Source organism: Lolium rigidum, chromosome 6 (assembly GCF_022539505.1).
Source record: "Lolium rigidum isolate FL_2022 chromosome 6, APGP_CSIRO_Lrig_0.1, whole genome shotgun sequence".
Lineage (NCBI taxonomy): Eukaryota > Viridiplantae > Streptophyta > Magnoliopsida > Poales > Poaceae > Lolium > Lolium rigidum.
The window spans coordinates 173325215-173341652 of record NC_061513.1 but is presented as its reverse complement, the minus strand read 5'-3'; the positions used below and the strand labels follow the sequence as shown (position 1 = coordinate 173341652).

Genomic DNA, 16438 nt, shown 5'->3' with positions numbered 1-16438 from the left:
GGATGGCTTTCCTGCTCGTTTTCTTCAGCGTAACTGGGCCATCCTGAAAGAAGAAGTCATCAGCGAAGCCCAAAGATTTTTTACTGATGGTGTGATGCCTGAAGAGTGAAGAGGTAAACGACACGACGATTGTTTTAATCTCGAAGAATAATGAACCTGAGGCAATGAAGGACTCTCGACCAATCAGCTAATGCAATGTTATCTTCAAAGTAGTGTCCAAATGCCTAGCTAATCGTCTGCGGCCACTGCTCCAGGACATTATATCTCCTATGCACAGTGCTTTTATTCCTGGGCGTCTCATTACTGATAATGCACTAATGGTGTTCGAGTGCATCCGTTCTATCCAGATGGGATCGGCTGCTCGTCGGAATTTTTGTGCATATAATTGGATATGGCTAAGGCGTATGATCGCGTGGACTGGAGGTTCCTGGAAGGGGTTTTAGCGAAGTTGGGCATTCATAGTCGGTGGATACGGTGGGTAGTGGCATGTGTCACCACTGTACGGTATTCTATTTGCTTTAACGAACATCTGTTGGACCCATTACTCCTACATGTGGCATCCGCCAAGGTGGTCCTCTTTCCCCGTACTTGTTCCTTTTTGTGGATGATGGCTTGTCGTGTTTGATCAGAAAGGAGATTGAAGATTGAAAACAGTTCGTTCAGAAAGTTACATATTTGCCGGAGAGCCTCTGGTATATCTCATCTTCTTTTTGCGGATGATAGCCTGATGTTCTTTGAAGCATCAGTGGAGCAAGCCACGATCGTCAAATCTGTTTTGGACCGTTATGAGCAGGCCACGGGGCAACTGGTCAGTCTAGGCAAGTGCTCCATTATGTATGGTGATCAATGTGCCCCTAAAACACAGACTGAAATCCAAGGTATCCTGAACTATGATACTCATTGTTTTGAAGAAAAATATTTAGGACTACCGGTACCTGAAGGGAGAATGAAAAAAGGAAAATTTAAATCAACAAAAGGAAGGTTCTCTAAACATGCAAGTGACTGGTCTGAGAAGTACATGTCCTCTGGTGCTAAGGAGATACTTATTAAATCCGTCCTCCAGTCTATTGCCACATACGAGGTTATGGATGTCTTCAAATTCCCAATGGGGTTGTTAGATGAGCTACAACATATTATTAGTAATTTCTGGTGGGGAGATGAAGAAGATAGGAGGCGGATGCATTGGATGGCATGGGATAAAATGACACGTCCAAAATCTCAGGGAGGAATTAGATTCAGAGACCTTCGAGTGTTCAATCATGCACTACTTGCTAGACAAGCATGGAGACTACTAGCTTTTCCATACAACCTCTGTGCTAAGCTCTTGAAGGCACGATACTACCCGGCTGGGGATTTTCTAGATACGACCTTCATCCAAAATTAGTCGCAAACCTCGCAGGGCATTGTCTATGGCCTTGAACTATTGAAAAAAGGAATTATATAGAGAATTGGTGATGGGACGAAAGTGAGAATCTTTTGTGACAATTGGATTCCTCGGCGGGGTGCTTTGAAAGTTGAAGGGAGACGAGGCAACTCGAGGAAACGGTGGGTCTCTGATCTCATTGATGCCACGTCTAGGACATGGAATGAGGAGTGCGTGACTGCTGCTATCCACGTGATGTCACTGCAATTCTGAACATCAAACTTACTGCTAGATCAACAGAGGATTTTATCGCTTGGTCTGGGGAAAGCAGCGGAATTTTTATAGTCCAGACAGCTTATCGATTACGGATGCAGCCGCTTCTTCATGCAAGCAATAATGGCAGGTCGAGCTCTGAACCTTTGGGTAATCGAAGCGTATGGAATCTAATTTGGAAAGCAGATGTTCCTCAAAAGCTTCGGGTCTTTGCTTGGAGGGCCGCAACGGGTACGCTGGCGGTTCGCTCCGGTCTGCACCGACGTATCTCAACTATGGATCCAACCTGCACCATTTGTGGAATGGAGATAGAGGATGGTCATCACGCTCTCGTGCGGTGCACATTGGCAAGAGCCCTCCGGGAGGAGGTCCGTCAAATTTAGGAGCTCCCGCCTGAAGACGTTTTCTATACGACAGGGAAAGAGTGGTTGCTTCATCTTCTAGGAAGCACGTGAAGCGATGATGATCGCTGCAGGATTATTTTTCTTCTCTGGAGAGCATGGCACCATCGAAATAACATTGTGCATGGTGATGGGAAAGCATCAGTGACAGCCTCGGCACAGTTTATCGTGAACTACCAACAATCTTTCTCGGCTATCCATTCTAAGCTCTCCTCTGGAGCGATCACAGGACTTGAGGGCTCCCCTGAGTTATCAGGGTGGGCGGCACCTGGAGAGGGGGCTTTTAAAGCTAATGTTGATGCAGGATGGGACGTAGCTTCAAAAAATGCAGGGCTAGGTATTGTGATACGTGATCACTTAGGCTGTGTCTTATTCACGGAATGGAGATTTATTCCGTTTTGTGAAAGTGTGGAAGAGGTGGAAATGCTAGCAAGTTTGGAGGGGCTAAAACACCTCGTACGCTTTCATCGCTGGCCGGCAACCCTGGAGTCAGATTGCCTACGTGTTGTCCAAGCAATGAATAACCCAGCTACTGAATCATCCTCATACTGGGCTCTTTGTCAAGAGGGGCGCGAGCTTCTGCAAGTCTACAATGATATAAAAATCGCCAAAGTAGACAGAATTAGCAATGTGGTAGCACATGTGTTGGCGCATTTAGGTATATCAAGTTTTAGTGGTGTCTTGTGTGATGCAACCCCTGTCTATGCGCGAGAGTTGATCGTGGATGATTGTAAGTATATTGTGTAATTCTCAGGCCAACAAGTTTCTTACGCACACTTTTCCTTATCAGGGTATATGAGGGGACTGAAAGGTTTTTAAAGAGACGGCTTGCTGCTCTTATTTATATTGATCATCCTTCAAAAAAATGTGAAGTGTTGCTAAAGTAATAAATCTTTTGTTGTTCAAAGAAAAAATAGAGGTGCCCCAGAAAATTCAGTGCGGCCACTGGACCACATATTAGCCCAGCCCAACTTAAGGAAATAGGATTCTAGTTAAGGCCCGTGCCGCGCGCAGACACCGTGTGCCCTCTCCGGAAAATCACATAGACGCAGCGTGTGCCTGCCGATGCCGTCGCCGCGCGCATGGACACCATCATTCACCTGCCACTCCGCACTCGGTCGCCTCCTAAGTTGCCGCTCCATCTCTTGCTCCCCAGCCCTTCCTGAGGTCCTCTCTCTCCATCGTCTCCCTCGCGGGCGCGTTTCCGATCGACATCGACCCCCCGGCCTAGCCGCATGCTCTCACGGCGACAACGTAACGTCGCACCGGCACCGTACCTGGTGTTTGGTTTGGGAAGAAGGGAAGGACGAACAAGAACGATCGACCTGCCAATTCGTCATCACCTCGGTCCTAGGTAGGTGGTGCATGCATGAGCAGGAAGAGGAGAGAAGGAGGCGGCGGCGGAAAAGGCGGTGGGGGAGGGGATCATCAGCTGCAGAGGGGAGGCGGCGGTGGGCCGACGGCGGTAACGGATGCGCTCTCCATGGACGGCGGCCTCCGCGAGGTGTCGGTCTCGGTCATCTTCTCCGTCTGGTGCATTCTTTTCCTCCTCCGCTCCCAGTTCCTCAACAGCCAGACCGACCCTTCAGGTAACTGAAAGTAAATCACCAACGATTATCTCCTTGCAAGACGGATCGGCATCATGCGTGCGTTTGCGTTCTTGTTGATCGATGTCTTCGTGTTTTTGCAATGTTCCCTTCATCGGCGGATCGGTCAGATTTCTACGGCGAGCACGGCAAGCGCGACAACTACTGCAAGGTGATGCCACTGGAGGCATACATATTCCCCGCCGATAACGTCTCCTCCCCGACGTGCCAATCGCCCCCCTCCTCGACGCACCACCAAGAAGCGCTACCACTGTCCAATGCAACTGGCGGCAACTCGTCGGCCGAGGCGGCCTTCGTCGAGCTGGACGAGTTCCGGAGCCGCATCCTGCAGGGCCAGGCCGACAACGACACCGCCGGCCGGCACCACCATCGCGTCGCGGACGGCGCCACGCACCGGCTGGAGCCCAGCGGCGCCGAGTACAACTACGCGGCGGCGTCCAAGGGCGCCAAGGTGCTGGCCCACAACAAGGAGGCCAAGGGCGCCGCCAACATACTGGACGGCGACAAGGACCGGTACCTCCGCAACCCCTGCTCGGCGGAGGGCAAGTTCGTGGTGGTGGAGCTCTCGGAGGAGACGCTTGTCCACACCGTGGCGCTGGCCAACCTGGAGCACTACTCCTCCAACTTCAAGGACATCGAGCTCCACGGCAGCCTGAGCTACCCGGCGGAGGCGTCCTGGGAGCTGCTGGGCCGCTTCACGGCCGAGAACGCCAAGCACGCGCAGCGCTTCGTGCTTCCCGAGCCCAGGTGGACGCGGTACCTCCGCCTGCGCCTCGCCAGCCACTACGGCTCCGGGTTCTACTGCATCCTCAGCTACCTCGAGGTGTACGGCATCGACGCCGTGGAGCAGATGCTGCAGGACTTCATCGCCAGCAACATCCCCGACGCCGACGCCGCGAAGACAGCCGCCGACGCCCGTAAGGACAGCGGCGGCCGCGACGATACCGCCGGCGCCCTGGTCCATGCAAAGCAGGTGGACGGCTCCGGGCGGAACGACAGCACCGGCGACGTGGCCAAGAACAACGCCAACAGTGCGGGTGACGCGAAGCCGGCGCAGCAGGCCAAGGAGCCGGCGAAGCAGTCGACGTCGTCGGGGCGGATCCACGGCGACGCGGTGCTCAAGATCCTGATGCAGAAGATGAGGTCCCTGGAGGTGGGGCTGTCGACGCTGGAGGAGTACACCAGGGTGCTCAACCAGAGGTACGGCGCCAAGCTGCCGGACCTGCAGAATGGGATGTCGCAGACGGCCAAGGCGCTCGAGAAGATGAAGGCCGATGTGAAGGACCTTGTCGACTGGAAGGACGACGTGGTACGTCTCGATTCTCCCCTCAACTTATCGTACAATTTGAAGCAACTCTAAAGACAAACTTGTTGATCAGGCGAGTGATCTGGGAGAGCTAAAGGACTGGAAATCAAGCGTCTTGGGGAAACTAGACGATCTGGTCAGGGAGAACGAGGCGATGAGGCAAGTACTTCTATCCATGAAATGGTCCGCGACGGAGTAAGCCAAGCCATCGTGATGTTTTAACCATGGATTCATGGGGATTTGCAGGTGGGACGTGGAGGAAATGAGGAGCATTCAGGAGACACTGCAGAACAAGGAGCTGGCGGTGCTGTCCATCAGCCTCTTCTTCGCATGCCTGGCTCTCTTCAAGCTGGCCTGCGATCGGGTGCTGCTGCTCTTCTCCAGCAAGGAGGAGGACGAGGAGAGGGCTGGGAGAGGATGGATGCTGGTGCTGGCGGCCAGCAGTCTGACCACCCTCATCGTGCTGCTCTACAGCTAAACTTAACTGGCATGTTTTTGTTAGGAATAATGACTTCGAAAGATAGTGCTACCTCAGGTAGCCTTTCGGTGTAAATTTGCTCCGGCTTAGGTGGTTAGCACTTGCTAGTGTTGTTTTAAGAAATAAAATGCCGGTAATAAGGACACCGGATGCATCATCAATGAATGGTGACGCTTCATTTTTGAAGGAAAATATTCTGTGCACTGGTTACGAACGCACTTCAGCACAAGATTCACAGCACGCTATGAAAAATAATACAACACGGTATGCAGGAGGAGCCAAAGAAAAGCTTATCCAACACCATACTCAAGTCACTTCCATCGGCAACAAGAAATGGGCTCCACAAGGGTGCTGCGGCAGGTGTCATGGGAACAAGTTCCAGAACACAGAAATGGACAATTGAGCGAGCAAATTATTGAGGCACCGTCACAATGGTGTGCTCGTCTTGCTGGCATTCAGCACTAGAAACTTTTCAGAAACAAAATTGTGAAAGAAGACAGGTATCTTTGTCATTTCGACAAGCAACAGCTAATGGTGTATTATAAGGCAAGGTCTTAGCCAGGAGATCTAATTCAGACCTTATAGCCGGTTAGGGTGAATCCTCTGCCAGCAATCTCGCCTACGCAGAACCATGCATAAAGCTCAACACCAAACAATGTCGCGATTCCAAGGTCTTCCACCTTGAGGTCCTTCCTGTTCTTCCATACCTGCTTCACACAATCAAGCTCCTTCCAGAATGATTCGTAGCGGCCTGGTAGACTGAAGAAAACAGCAATATACAGAAGCCACTGGTCAGACTCCAAAGTAATAAAGCCATAACAGTACAATGACTTAAACAGAACAAGAACAATGGCAAGAAATAACAGCAAAGGTATTTTTTTTTACATAGAAATAACAACAAAGGTTCCTTGCATTGATCAGCATAGATGTGCATAATCAAGTGATGATTCGTGAAAGATATAGTGATGCATCATAGCGAACACGTAAAAGTATACCAAATAGAATACCACATCTATGGGCAACTAGCCCTGGTGACTCTGTATTGAAGATGAAGACAACTACGAGCACTACTGTGGAGGCCAGGTCATGTACACAGGTTGACTGGCCATGCACTCACGCCACTAGCCAACCGACGTTCAGTTCAACCCCAAGACAGTATTGATTGACCCTAGTACATGTCAACCTAAACAGCTCGCTATTTTTCAACAGAATATAAGGTTATGACCAGGTCAAGTGTCAATCCCATCCTATATGCCAAGCTAAACAGAGTTAAATCTCTAACAATTCCTAGAAAGACAACATGGAATTATCTGGATTATATAACCACATTTAGGATACCACCAATTGTAGAATGTAAACCGTAATGTAGATGCACTAGGCCAAGGTTGCACTGTTTGAACAAAGTGCTAGTGCGAAGACCAAAATCTGAAAACCTAAACTAAGCTTGAAAAAATCAAGAAGCGGAGATACTCAAGGTCTTACTATGATGGTCAAACCTGCTAATACCTGTAAAATATCATATAGTGTTCCCAGCAGTAACTCAGATCAGGATTATATTTTACTAAAATGTTTTGAGGCAACTGTTGGGTCAATTTCTTTGTGAACAAAACAGAAAATTGTAAAATGTTACACGGATAGCTATATGTATCAAGATCCATTTCCAGAATCATACAAAGTATCCTCGCTTTTATATCATCATATATCAACTTCACAAGAGACTATGCCAGCCTGCCAACACATAAACTTCTCAAGATTTTACCTAAACAGCTATACTAGATGAATGCACCGCATACAGGTCTTACAGAATTCTGGTTTATCCCTGATCACCAAATTGTTAAGAACCACATATATCTTATTAGATTGGAGCAGCAGATCATTTCAAGATTCATATGGCGCATTTCCATCCACGTACAGGTTTTTGCAATCATAAATAGTTTTGTACCTGAGGGCTGTACAGCAAGGAGAATGTGACACTCCCACCACATGCGCCTAGCTAAACTATCCAGCCCTGGCAGCTGCCTAGCACAAGCATCACGTAAAGAACTGGCATAGTCCCTGCCCAATGTAGCATAAGGCCCGCCTAATCAGAAATTACAGGTATAGTACTGATCTTCCACCTGACTAGAGCCTAGGCGTTGGAAGCTCATAGATAGTGGCCCGTGAAGAAGTATGCTAGTTCAATTATTCAATTACAAGTGGCAGCGGGGTTCATTGCCCAATAAACCCCTAAACAGGATATGTTATAGAAAACGCCACTTATAGGACCAATAACCAAATCACCGCATGATCCCGTATTCTCGAGAAATCGAACACTTTATATCTACTTTCTAGAAAAAAGAAAAGTGAATTTTGTATCTAATTGCTACATAGAAACAGAACTGAAATCCACACATTGCCAGCCAATAGTGGATCACCTCATAGTATGCTCATGTTCAGCTAGGATAGATTAACGCATGCAAGCAGGAAGAGAGATACTAGTCAGCAACTGCCAGGAAAACCTTAACAACGCCATTTTACGCATCGGAATACCTACCCTTATTACCCATGTTGCTTCAGTCACGAGCAGATCCAATCACACTGTGTACCACGGCACATGTATACAAACGATTGGACAGAGAATCGGTCAAGGGCGTCACCTCGCGAGGCGCGTGTAGAAGAGCTGCTTGGAGAGCTCCTGGCACTTTTCGACGGTGGGGGGCTGCACGACGTACTGCTTGTTCTTCTCCATGGCCTCCTTGTAGTATGCGCCGCCGTGCTTGGACGCGAAGTCGGCCGCCTGCGCCGCCTTGGTCCGCAGCTGCGCGAGCCTCGCCGCCATCGCCGCCGGAACCTGCGATGCGCACGCGGAAACAGGTCAAATCGAGAGTGGCAGATCTGGTTGCGCGGATCTGGCGCTGGATTGGGCTGAGCGGCTGATCTGGGTGGAGGGGGGCTAGGGTTTTGGAGCGGGGAGTACCTTGGAGAGGAGGGGGGAAGGGAGGAGGCGGTGAGGAGGGTGGAGATGGAGAGGGAGGGGAGGGGAGGAGGACGGCGGCGAGATGGTGAGGGTGTAGGGTGCGGGGATTGGGAGGGGAAAACGGCAGGTGGGTGAGCGGAGGGTAGTATCGTCAGTTCGTTGGCTCTGGTTCTGGTTCTCTGGGCACTGGAACCCGGTTGGCTCACACTCCTGGCTCCACCTTTTGGGGAAACCAACTCCATGAGACCATGACCTGCATATCTGCTCTCCAAATAGCAGCTCAAAAAAATATCAGTATTTCCGAGGAAGATGTTTTTTTTTTTAAATGGAGGTGTATTTTCAAAAATTCATAGGCCACGGTTACAACGCTAAAAGGCTACCCGGTACAAACATAACTTCACACAGTTTACAACTCAAGCCACACAAACCAAAGGACAAGGACTGTGATTTCTGACTTGCACTTCTTATTCCTGCATAGTATTAGGTCTTCCGCGTCTCCCAAACGGCGGCGGCGGAAAAGTTTTTCCTGCTCCAATCTCCGGCAACTGTGCTGGACCCCTCTCCTTCCGCTTGCCGCTCCGGCGGTAGGAGGGAGGGGAATCCCGTTTTTTGCATGGTACTTAGGGCTAGGAGTTCTCTGGCATGGCGCGCTGTTGGGATGGTGGGAGCGGCGCCATAAATCTGCCTCAACTCTTCTCCCACACCGGCGTTGTCCTTCATGGCGGCGTCTCTGAGTTGGTGGCACTGTGTGCTTGCCGATCTTTCAGATCGATGGCTTTAGGGTTCATGGATGGTGTCGGCGAGGCGGCGGCGGCGACTCCATCAGATGGTTTTTTTCCTCCTACTCTGTCCCCGTTGTTGCGACGTTGTCTCCGGTGCCAAGGTGGAGCAGAGAGGATTCGTCCAGGAGTACGTGCAGACGGTGGTCTGCACTGGTGACAGCTGGAAGATGGTGCACCTTGTGGTGGGTTCGTGGTTGAAGGTTGATGGTTCTGGTTCCCTACTCCGACATCGTCGTGCGTGGGTGCCAGTGCTGAAGTTCGATGGCGTGTCAAGGGACATGCTTCCCTGGTATGATTCTTTCAACGGCAATGGTTTGTCCTATGGCAAACTACATTTAAGGTCCGAAAAGCTGATGATCAGCGATGGAGCCGCGTCGAGCTCAGGTGAAGAGGTGATCCGTCCATTTTTTCCTTGGTGGCTGCTACGGTGGTGCCGAAGAAGATGGATAGGCGTTGGTTTGTCACATAGGTTTATCCTATCTTTTCAGATCTGTAAGATCGGTGTATACGTACTTTGTATCTCGTCTTTTATTTATCAATGAGAATCATATTACCATGCAAAAAAAGGACAAGGACTTGCCTTGTACCGTCTACAACCAAGAATAACGAGGAGGCGATATACCGAACAACTAGATCGTGGCACAAGCGAAGGCGGGAACTTGAAATGAACGACTCAAACTCCGGGAAGGCATAAGCCAACATACCGTCCACCCATAAGCGCCTAGGTCAGCGACTACGAGTGAGCGGCGGGGCCGAACCCAACCAAAAGAGGTGTCGATCACAAAGCGCGTCGGTGACGGTATACATAGCGCCCTAGAAGCCCACGGTGCAAGCGGTGGCTACTGTCGAATCAAATTGGCGCATTGAGAACATCACGAACCACCTAGGAGATGCCCCCAAGAAGAGAACGACGTAGTCGCGCCGCCGATCTGAATGGTGGAACTAGGGTTTCCGCTAGTGCTCAAGACGGGGAAGGACGGGCAAGGCCATGATCACACCTCGAAGAAGGTGATGGGGCCCGCGGGCATCGCTGTCGTCGGCTTCATGCTTGCATTTCTCCCCATCCATGTTGTTAGAGCATCTCCACCGGCGGCCCCGATAGCGGCCCCAATAGCGATTTGGGGCCGACGTTGTTTTTGGGCTCACACCGGTGCACCCAATAAAGTGTCGGCGCAATGTCGAGCCCAATAGAAGCGTTGACAAACCCGTGTCGGCCCCGTTCACAATGCGCGTGCATCGGGTGCCCTGGCACCCTCGTCCACGTAGGAAAACTCCCGTGGGACCCTTATGCCAGCCAGACGCACCGATTCCCCCTCCTCCCACCCCCACCCGAGCCGACTCCCACCCATCGCCGCCATCGCGTCCCCCGTGCTTTCCTTCCACCTTGCCTATCCAGAAACCGCCGGTCATCGACACCGCAACTACTCCCTCGAACGGCCACCGCTCTTTCGGTCGGAATAGAGGTCGCCGCCACCGCCGCCCAAAAGCCCCGCCCGCCTCGCCCAGCCCAGCAGAGTTCAAATCTCAGATTTGACACTTTGGTGTCTCATTAAAAGGCAGAATATTCTTCAGTGGGAGACGATGTTCCCGTCGACAGCAAGACACCTGTAGTGACTTCATCAATCTCAAGATCTGTCGGATTAGTTTCTTAGACTCGGTCTCTCGAAGGCGAATATAGAAATAGGGTGTGCATGTGTGTGTTCGAGAGGTGAGTGTATATACATATCAGTATGTGTGAGCGTCTGCATCTCTACTTATTTTCGTTAAAAAAAAGTCGAGCCGCGTCTTAGCCCATCCCAGCTCCCCGCCCAGCAGGCCAGAAGCCAGCGTCCATGGCATGCCAGCAGCGAGCGCCGAAGGCAGCCGATACCTGAAAAAAAAAAAGGCAAACAGAATGGCGCGATCTGATTTGCAATCGATCGTCTTCGTTTCTCCTCCAAAACCCTAGGGCCCAAAGACAGGGTGATCTCCCACTCTATTCGCTCCCGGCCGGTACCACACCAGCAGCCACGCCGGTGGCTGGCAGGCGTGTTTCCCTCGTCTCCAAGCCAAGCCGGTCCAGTTCCCGACGACCAAAATTCCGCTCCACCGCGTAAGCTCGTCCAATCGTGGTACCTAGGCGTGTTTGCTAGGGCATCCTGATTATTTAGTTCATCTTATCAACAAACTCGTCCGCATAGCCTTTTCATTTTGTACAAGATCGTTTGGAGGGCAGGCCCGATGATGAAATAATGGGCTTCTACTGAACGCACCTCGAGATTTATCACCATCGCAATACTCACGAGTCTCTTACTGAGCAGAAAAATCCCCTGCACTCCACTGGACAATGTGGCCGAAGGGAATAAAATATGGCAGTGGATGCCGGAATGACCTGGCTGCTATGGTAAAATTTGTAAGTTCCTTACATTTGCCAAATAGGATCGTCTCCACTTCATTTTGTACTACTTATTATCATCTGTTTGGCAATCAACTTTCTTTTACAAATTGCATTTGATGGTTTCAAGTGTATCGAGATGGATGAGAAATTGATGGGCATGTGGAAGATTCTGCCGAGAAATCGCAGATTAGCCAGCACTCTCCTCCTGAGTCGCATGATCCAGCAGCGTGCAAGTCAACTGATCTCCACAAATGTTGAATATTCAGATGCGGCAGTGTCTGCCTTATTGGTATGTGCCTGCTCCTACAGTACCATTATGCAGCCTACTTTAAAAAAAAAATACCAAACTGCTATTTCTGTTGAATCCTACTGTACATTTGCGCTTAAAGAACCAATTTAACCTTCAAAGATTAAAAAATATCCTCTTTTAGAGCAATGGCGATTAAATTCTTGGTTGTTTCACCAGATTGGATTTTTTTTTCTGTTGCACGTTCTGTTCTGTCACCCTTAGGTAATAACGAGTACCATTAATGTATTCTTCTTTTTGCAACTCTGAAAATGGTTTTATGAACTATTAGGTTCCATCAATTGATTAGCAATACAGAACCATGTAGGCTGTGAACGCCAAAGTTCTCAAAATTCCGCGATATCCAAAGGTTATGTTTTTACCTAATTTCAAAGTCAGCATGTGCATCATATAATGTCAAGAAGAGTCTCCATCCCGTACCTATTAGTCATCACAAAGAGTAACTGCATGAGATTAAGCATGGTCATGTCGGTTTGCTGCTTATACACTGCCCCTCGTCTATGTTTTACAAGCTTCTTTTTCTTCCTGTCCGCTCGGATAGCTTTGAGTTTGGACTCAGCATCTACGGCTCAATAAAAAAACCAAAACAAAACAAAAAAGCATCTACAGCTCAGTTAGTTTGGGGGCAAGTAGCATGACTCTTCCTAGTAGATATTTATTTCTTAATATGAACTCTTACGTAATTTCAAATTGATGGTACCTAGTGTATTGGCAATGAAGCTGGCTTGATGTGTGAGATGCTGAGGCTTGGTGCTGCACCTAGTGACATCAACAGGAGTGATAGAATCCGAATGTTTGCCTTACATCTTATTAACTACAGAGCATGTGAATCTGTTACTGCTACTCCTGCTGCCGCCGCCATGTTGGTACGTGGCCATAACGATGTCTTGTCTACTTTTCATATCATTTTAGATTGCTTACCAACTAGTGGTAACTAACTGCAAAATGATTTGCTTCAAGGGTATGGCGAAGGAGGCCAAGTTGATGTCTGAATGGATGAGTAAAGAGAATAAGCTTATTGTCTCCTGCGACACACTTCTACCCAGAGAGATCCTGGAATGTCGTGTGATACGGGAGGCAACCTTTCATTTGATGGTCATTATAGTGCAACACTACGTTCCCTCTGCTCCCATTGCTGCTCCTGTCATATGGGATGCCACTGCTGTTCCTGAAGCATCAAATCCTAGTTGGTATGATCTACAAAATATATTCTTCTCCTATTGCACAAAATTTGTATATTTGTGAGAAAATCATTAGACCGCTACTGTTTTCCTTGATGAAAACAGTTTGACATATTATTTTGCTCTATTATCAGTAGGGGCAGCACTGACAAACTGCGTTGTGAAGATCACCAAGAGAATGAACAAGATGAGAAGGGGAACAGACAAAAAACGAAAAAATCAGAGGTAAGCCTACTAGCCTCTGACATTTTTAAATTTGACCATGGCTAGACGAATAACACATGAGATTTTATTTTATTTTATTAGTTTTGTCCTAAGTAAAAACATTGTAAATTTCGACTTAGTTTGTACAAAAAATATCAACATCTAGCCTTTGAAAGTTTTCGACTTAGTTTGTAGATGACGATAGGGAGTGGGTGGAATTTTGGTCCAAAGATTTCCATGATGATGACCATCGTTCACCGCCACTGCAGATCGTCAAGCACGAAGGTACTACCTCCATCGCAAAGCTTAAGGCTTATAATTTTTTTTCTCAGTTCTTCCCTCCACCCCCGTGTGTGGGCGAGGTGCATGATTTATCGAAAAATTATCATGCAAAGGTATATAATTATTATTTTTCTCAGTTCTTCCCTCCACCCCCGTGAGTGTGCAAGGTGTGCATGGTTTATCGAAAAATTGACATGTATTTGATTAGATTGAAGATTTGGTTGCCGATTTGCTCCGTAAACATATTCTTGCTGCCGAAGCTAAAGATGTAGAGTTGCTTGTTCTGCTTAATTTTGGCGATGAGCAATGAGCAGGGATGCTGTAGTTTTGTGTTTTGCACTGTAAAAAATGAAATTTGATGATTATGTTTTCCTTTTGTTGTCCTCTTTACATAAGCGTGTTTGCTAGGGCTTGTGGCTTCCTTTGTTTTGTATCCGGCCTATTTATTTTATCTGATCAACGAACAGATCCTCATCACCTTTTATTTTTCTACTAGATGTTTTGGAGAATACGTGGGGATGGAAAAGACTGCTCCCATTGCCCTCTCTTGTTGAAATGCCCTTCTATTGGGAGTACCTCGTGAAATATTACCAGCACAATGCTCCTAACCAGGATTCGCTGTTGAAACCGGGAGCAGATCAAATTGCTACTAATGGCAGTGGATGTGGGAATTACTTGTCTGCTGCCACCAAGTGTGTAAGTTCCTGGCTGTTTACCAAACAGGATTGCACCTACTTGATTTGTAGTATTTATTATCATCTGTTTGGTAATTATCCACTTACTAATTGTATTTGATGGTTTCAAGTGTATCGAGAAGGAGGATCAACTTATTTCGGTGTTGAATACTCAGTCAGAACACATGGCCAGCTCGATCGTCCTGAGTCACATTATCAAAGAACGTGCACATCTCCTGATCTCCAGGAAGGATGAGCTTTCTGAGGTGTCTATGGCTGCCTTTGTGGTATGTTCCTGCCCCTTTAAAACCACTATGCATCCTACTTCTTTTAGATACAGAATTGTTCATTTCTGCTGAATCCTATTGAACAAGTACATGGTGGCTTGAAGAATCAATATAACCTTTGAAATATTGAAAAAAGTTCTCTCAATTTATATTAACAACCTGTTCTTTCACCTTTAGGAAAAAAATACAATAATAATAGCTATCAGTACTTATTCTTCTCGTTTTCTGATTAGGTTTCTTTCCTGTAATTCTGGAAACAGTTCCAGTGGACTATTTATTGACTTTCAAAACTGATGTTATATAAAGATTAGGTTCTCAATTTTTTTGTGAAATCCATTTTTATTATTCAAGTTCAAAGTCATCGTGTACCGCACATTTTATGATGTGTTTGTGAGTTTGTCGCACAATTCCCACGGTCAAGTGTTTAGCAAATTTACTAGATTTCCCATTTAGAATATCATGTAATGTCTAGAAGAGTGCAACCTTGTTGGTTTCCCACGTGGATAATTTTTATTGGCTTCAAGCTCAGCATGCACACTCTCTCATCACTTTATTTTTGTAGTATAGTTGTTGTATTCTGAATCTGAACTCGTATGCAATTTTAAAACAATGCTTTCTAGTGTATTGGCAACGAAGCTGAGTTGATGTATCAGATGCTGGAGCTCAATGCTGGACCCGATGACATCCAGTTGAGTGATTTAATCCGGATGTGTGCCTTATGTCTTATGAACTACGGAGGTCACAGATCTATTGAAGCTGCTGGTGCCATGGTGGTATGTGTCTGCCTCTACCAAAACGTCTTATGAATTACAAAAGCGCATATCTTATGAACGTAATTTTGATATTCATTTTCGGTTGCTGACACTCTTATGGTTACTAACTATGATTGCTTCTAGGGTATTGCTAACGAGGCGAAGTTGATATGTGAGTGGTTGAGGAAAGAAAATGAGCTTATTGTCTACCACGACCCATCTTTACCCCGATATTATTTTCATGGCAAGATTATCCGGGAGAGAGCTGTGAATTTGATGTTCAATTTAGTGGAAGATTCTTCTTCCTGTTAGGGCACATTCGACTACTTGTGATGGTTGGGCTAGCAATTCTGCTCCTGAAGAGGTAAAATCTGTGTGGTATGAATTTTTTTGCTCCTATAAAGGGATACAAGGCCTGATCATTGCAATGGTATGAAATGTGTACAATTGCAATCCACAAAAGGGTTGAGATTATAAAAAAAAATTAAAGAGGGAATCAATGGAGGGTGCGTAGATGATGATGGTGTTGATGGAGATCGATGTCGGTTCCTCCTTCTCCCAGTCTCCTCTTCTTCTCCCTTGAATGGTGTGGTGGTGATGGTGGAGATCTTGTGGCGGCGGCTATGGTGGTGGTGGAGCGGAAGGGCTCTGCCGTTGCGGCACGGATGAGTGATGTCTTCTCCCTTGGCTCCCAACTCCTTTATATAGGCCTAGGAGAGTCCTCCTTAGCCCCCAATATTGCCCCAATGACCTACTCAGTGAAGAAACATGGAGGTTCGCGAGGTTTCCTTTGCCTGGAACCCATGGTATGGCTGGGACGTACGCCCGGACTCTCGCCGTACCAATGGTCGCCAAACTTTAAGATGCTTCGGTATTTTAGCCGTCATTTCTTCATACGAACTCCGATGAGATGTTCTTTGGCTCGTTGGACTCGTATGGACGAGAGCTACAATGCCATAGTGTTGGATCTTTATTTTGATATGATGGAAAAAGATTAGCCTTTTCCACTCCTCAAATGGCTAAAAAGTCTCATGCATGTAGCTCCTCCATGGTATGTCCTATTTGCTTCTATTGCCTTTATTTATTCATAATCATCCATAAAACCTACACACATATCAAAGACAACGAAGGCCTCCATGAAAGAAACATAAGAGGAGAGGTAGAAGATGGCGTTGCCGGGAAGGTGGTGAGGCTGGAGCTCGTAGAAG

General features: G+C 47.6%; 2 protein-coding genes across 2 annotated transcripts; one reads left to right on the top strand and one right to left on the bottom strand.

Moving 5' to 3' along the window:
* The first annotated feature begins 3406 nt into the window (after positions 1-3406).
* On the top strand, positions 3407-5428 carry LOC124659845 (SUN domain-containing protein 5-like). The gene is made up of 4 exons (XM_047197667.1): positions 3407-3626; positions 3755-4953; positions 5024-5109; positions 5197-5428. Exons 1-4 carry the CDS (start codon positions 3407-3409, stop codon positions 5426-5428), a joined length of 1737 nt encoding a protein of 578 aa, XP_047053623.1.
* A 352-nt stretch (positions 5429-5780) lies between these two features.
* On the bottom strand, positions 5781-8261 carry LOC124666260. The gene is made up of 2 exons (XM_047203603.1): positions 8065-8261; positions 5781-6187 (listed from the first exon to the last, which is right to left on the bottom strand). The coding sequence occupies exons 1-2, from the start codon at positions 8244-8246 to the stop codon at positions 6001-6003; spliced, it is 369 nt and encodes a 122-aa protein (XP_047059559.1). The 5' UTR covers positions 8247-8261; the 3' UTR covers positions 5781-6000.
* Between the last annotated feature and the right edge of the window lie 8177 nt (positions 8262-16438).

What these genes read in the sequence shown, in the direction of transcription:
- LOC124659845 (XM_047197667.1), top strand. Translation starts at nt 3,407, where the DNA reads ATGAGCAGGAAGAGGAGAGAAGGAGGCGGCGGCGGAAAAGGCGGTGGG. An exon ending in CAGCCAGACCGACCCTTCAG is followed by an intron (nt 3,627 to 3,754) that starts GTAACTGAAAGT and finishes CGGATCGGTCAG; the next exon opens with ATTTCTACGGCGAGCACGGC. An exon ending in TCGACTGGAAGGACGACGTG is followed by an intron (nt 4,954 to 5,023) that starts GTACGTCTCGAT and finishes CTTGTTGATCAG; the next exon opens with GCGAGTGATCTGGGAGAGCT.
- LOC124666260 (XM_047203603.1), bottom strand. Translation starts at nt 8,246, where the DNA reads ATGGCGGCGAGGCTCGCGCAGCTGCGGACCAAGGCGGCGCAGGCGGCC. An exon ending in TTCTACACGCGCCTCGCGAG is followed by an intron (nt 6,188 to 8,064) that starts GTGACGCCCTTG and finishes TGTTTTCTTCAG; the next exon opens with TCTACCAGGCCGCTACGAAT.